At 31.8% G+C, this 4,864-nt stretch overlaps 1 protein-coding gene across 1 annotated transcript; it reads right to left on the bottom strand.

The window, feature by feature from the left end:
- Positions 1 to 757: 757 nt before the first annotated feature.
- Positions 758 to 4,096, bottom strand: LOC126889738 (uncharacterized). The gene is made up of 2 exons (XM_050658287.1): positions 3,855 to 4,096; positions 758 to 3,506 (listed from the first exon to the last, which is right to left on the bottom strand). The coding sequence occupies exon 2, from the start codon at positions 3,498 to 3,500 to the stop codon at positions 828 to 830; it is 2,673 nt and encodes an 890-aa protein (XP_050514244.1). The 5' UTR covers positions 3,501 to 3,506; positions 3,855 to 4,096; the 3' UTR covers positions 758 to 827.
- Positions 4,097 to 4,864: the final 768 nt, after the last annotated feature.

Raw genomic sequence — 4,864 nt, forward strand, 5'->3', positions numbered from 1 at the left:
CCCTTGTGGTAACCTTGTGGTTACCCCTCGCGGTATAGGTACGTTACTTATTAATTTATTAAAGTTATATAGTCACTTAAACAAATTATAGGTTATATAGGTACCTACGTTGTATTAAAATGATATTTTTAAAATTGAATAAAAGAATTATATATTGTTTAAACAAATTATGTTATAGTCAAATAATAATTATTATATTTGTATTTATATAAGCAAAGCATACGTAGTCCAAAGAAATAAGATTTTTCTCCTGACACATCCCCCTCCAGGCCGAAACTATTTTTTGAGTAGTATGGACATCTATAATAATAACCTATATTATGTTTCCTGCAGCCGATTTTGATGATATACATAGTTATAAACAAATGAAAATCATAAAACGGTAAATTTTCGCTTTTTTCGTCTATTACTAAAAAGTAAAGCCTTCTAAACAAATTTTAGAATAATAAATTCATAAATCATATATCGATGCTTAAGATGTGATACCGCGTATCTGCAAAAACCCCTTTTTACAGGAGACGCAAAAAACGTTCTGTTGTGTGAGAATTAAATATTTTAATACTATTTTATATATTTTTCATCATCATATATAATTTCTTTTAATATTTTGTATATCATTTCTTTTAATATAATCTCATTAACAAAAAGCTGCAGATACGTAGAATCACTATTGTTTAATTGTTGGTTAGAGGAGGATTACGTGTAATCACTACCAAATGTAAATATTGCAATTTGTTATTTGTGTGGGAGAAAGAAATTTATTGACTTAAAATATTTATTTAAAAAATGCAGAAAACACAAAAATCAATAAAACAACAAATACGTTGTTAATTCTTCTGTTTACTCTCGTGAGGCAAGGTGTCGTAGAAACCATGGCAGTCTTTAGGAATTACACTTTTAAGTTGCTGTAAGTGATTATATTTTGTGTTGGTTATTTTGATAGGAGCGTTACGTAATGGTTTAAACTGGCCTAGTTGTGAAACATTGGTTTTTGCACTTCTAGGTTTTCTTGTAGGTAGATCTATAAACTCACCACAATAATCTAATTTTACTTGGATGATTCCATCAGGCGTATACTTGATGACTTTAATATCAGTTACGGTTGGATCGTTCACTTTTCGACCTGGTCTAATGGAAGGGTATACTAAAGTTTCGGAAAAATTTTTGATAAAGTCATAAGTGACCTCTTTTGTCTGGTATGGTGTTTGTTTCCTCGACTCCTTTGTGAGTCTGATATAATCACTTGGAAGATAAATAGACTTATATTTTACTGTCTTTTCTATTTGAGCGTGAACGGAATCGGCCTCCATTTGTGTGTGGCCACGCTCAAGATACTTTTGGTAGGTAATAACATTGTTTTCGACACTAAAAGATAGAAGCGCATTTGACAATGTAGCATTCCTATTCTGATAGGTGCAACCATCGCTCCAAATAATAATAGGAATATTTACAGGACAGAGGTCTAACAAGTAATCAGTGATACAAGTTGCAAAGGTATTGGCGGATAGGTCAGCTTCTGTTTCTCTAAACCAGTAGCATCTTACATGATGAGTATTAACATTAAATATGGTAAAGTTGTGACAGCAAAGTTTTGTTTTATAGTATAAAGCCGATGCATTTAACATGGGACATACTTTTACTGCCTGAAGATCTTGTGTTAGGACAATGCATTGTTTTACATGCCCTGCCTGTTTGTCGTTCTCCTTTTCTTGCCTTGCTTTTTCTTTGTTGTTAATGTGCTTCTTATAGACATTCTCATCTAGATTATTTGTTTCATAACTGCAGCATGTATCACAACGATCTTTTTTTGGTATGTGGAAGGAAATATGTTTTTCTTTTACTATTAAATCAAAAGTGTATCTTGAAACTGGTTTCAATTCCTTATTTTGTTCACGGCACATTCTGGAATATTCCTGGTATACTTTGCTCATATTGTCTCCAAAAATAGGCTCAATATATAATTTACTTGTAGATTTGCGACAATAGTGAGCAGGGAGTTTCGGAAGAGAATCTAAAAAATTACGCAATACATCTTTGGCGCTGTTACTGGACTTATTGCATTGAGTTTCTTTTTGGATCTCTGCTATTTTTCTCTTCTCTCTTCTTCTCTCATTATTTACCTCTGTTGCTGCTATCATTCCATGCTTTGTTTCTGATGTCAAACAGTTAAATACATAATGTTCTGTAAGAGCAAACGTTGACAAAAATAACTTTTTGCAAACAGTCAAAATCTTGCCATCTAATGTTTTAAGTGTGTAGGTTAATGTATTTTTCCTCCTTGATTCTTCAGTCTCTTTCTTTGTATTTCTGTTTTTTTCTTTTTTGCAAACCAGAGAAGCGATATAGATTTTTTTCTGGTCCCATGTGAGATTGTTCCAAAAGTTGTTGAAAAGTTCTTTTCGGTCCTCTTCATTTAAATCTTGACACTGCCTTACTGTGGATTTTTTACATACGGAGGATAAGCAGACTGGTCCCATTTGTTTTTCATTTCTAGGTGTTCCTCTTTTCGCTGTCTTTCCAATCCTTGTCCAGCCAATATATTTTTTTCCGTGTTGTCTTAGTCTTTTATTTTTAATATCGTGCCATTCGTTGATATCTGCTATTTTTTTTCGAGCTTTTTTATTTTCGTTGTTACCGTCATTATCGGCTCTTGCTACTGGTTCTTCCCCTTCTTGTTGTTTGCCTTCTTCCGAACTAGTTGAGTAATCTGACTTATTTTCGTTTTCTGGCAACCACGATTCATCAATCTGATCAGCAATTACAGACGATGAGCTCGACATCACTTCATTTAAAATACCTTCGTGGTTTAGTGCAACGTCATTTCTTAATTCTTCTAGATGTGTTTTGTCCCTGGAGAGCTCATTTGTCGAAATTTCATTGGAAACCGTTTCTAATATTGCTTCACAATCTAAATCTTCCCCTTCTTGTTGTTTGCCTTCTTCCGAACTAGTTGAGTAATCTGACTTATTTTCGTTTTCTGGCAACCACGATTCATCAATCTGATCAGCAATTACAGACGATGAGCTCGACATCACTTCATTTAAAATACCTTCGTGGTTTAGTGCAACGTCATTTCTTAATTCTTCTAGATGTGTTTTGTCCCTGGAGAGCTCATTTGTCGAAATTTCATTGGAAACCGTTTCTAATATTGCGTCACAATCTAAACGTTCATTGTCAATATTCCTTAGCCAGTTACTCACTTTTTCAAAATCAGATTCCTTTGGCAATCCATCAGTAACATTGTTTATGTCTGTCGAAAACGTTTCGTTTGTTACTGCAGACTCCCCCAATAAAAGCAGATTGGCTGCGGCAACCTCTTGTTCCAAAGATAATAATGTAGGTCCCAGCTCATCCGCATCGGTATTTTCCAATACTGTGGCTTCTTCATTGTTTGTTTTTATGGCACACTTAATGGTGTCCTTGATATTATTGTTTAAAACGTGAACTATTACGTCATTTCTTGCATTTGTTACCATTTGACGACCTCTAGAGGTACTCATTTTAATCTGGAACAAAACAGTAATCTAAAATATTTAATCGAATTATAATGAAATAAATTTAAAATAAACAGAAGTCTTTGGACAATAATTTACTATTTATAAAAAATATTATACTCGTATATTGCTTTAGTGATTTCAGGTATCTGAAGGTATACCTATTTATCAAAAAAGTGGTTACTGTGATATCGCGTATCTGTTTTCCTGTTCTAACGCCGAAGTTTATTGATTTATGATGCAAATAACAAAGGTTTTTAAATAATACCACAATTCGACAACATCTGTCTGCAACTTTGAACATATTTTATGATGCTTTTTGTTTCTTTATAAATAAATTATGGTTTTGTAAGTACATACCTTTATCAACACAATGTTACCACAGCACGTTACTATGTCAACTAATTCAGATACGCGCTGTCACATTAAAAGATATTCAGGTTACCTATACCAGATGTCACTACTAATCACGTTACTCATTCAAACTGTATAGGTCAAATTAGCGCTTTCACCACAATATGACAGAGTATTTTTTACATGCAATAAGCAATAAATCTCATTTTGTCAAAAATTGCAGATACGCGGTATCACATCTTAAGCATCGATATGGCGTTCGCTGAATATGTACATATATCCTTATTTGTTGCTTAGAAAATTGCAAAATAAATCATAAATTGTGAGTTTTATAGATGTTCATAACTTACGTAAAAATTAAGTTAAAATCTTCTTAATACACGGAATGCTGAGCCTTCTTGTGCTTATATTATATTTTAAATTTCAAAGCAATTTGTCAAATAGTTTAAAAGTTATTTAATTTGTTTTTCCCAAATTATTTTTTTTTGCAACACTATAAGTCAGAAAATTATGAGGTACAGTAACACTTCGGACAGTTTATGAAAGAAGAACATTTATACTATTAACTTAAAAAAATGACATAAAGTAATTTTAAACAGTGTAAAATTATTTTGCAAAAACATGTAGATTTTTTGCTTACTTAAAAACAATTAGAATAACTTTTTAACTGTTACCCGTAGAAAAATTATTTTTTCATATTTATAAAGACTGATTATTTATACACATTTAGAAAGAAAAACAATTGTCCTAGGAAAATTAGGGACGAAGTTAGCCCCCCCCCCCTTTTTTTTTAATTCACATGTTCTTGCAAAATAATTTTGTAATATTTAGAATTATTTTTTGTCATTTTTTTAATTAAATTAATAGTGTAAATCTTCTTCTTTCATAAACTGTCCAAAGTATTACTGTAACTTCATCATTTTCTGACTTATAGCGTTGCAAAAAAAATTAATTTGGGATAAACAAATTAAATACCTTTTAAACTATTTGACCAATTGCTTTGAAATTTAGGGTAT

Source organism: Diabrotica virgifera, chromosome 8, assembly GCF_917563875.1.
Source record: "Diabrotica virgifera virgifera chromosome 8, PGI_DIABVI_V3a".
Classification (NCBI taxonomy): Eukaryota; Metazoa; Arthropoda; class Insecta; order Coleoptera; family Chrysomelidae; genus Diabrotica; species Diabrotica virgifera.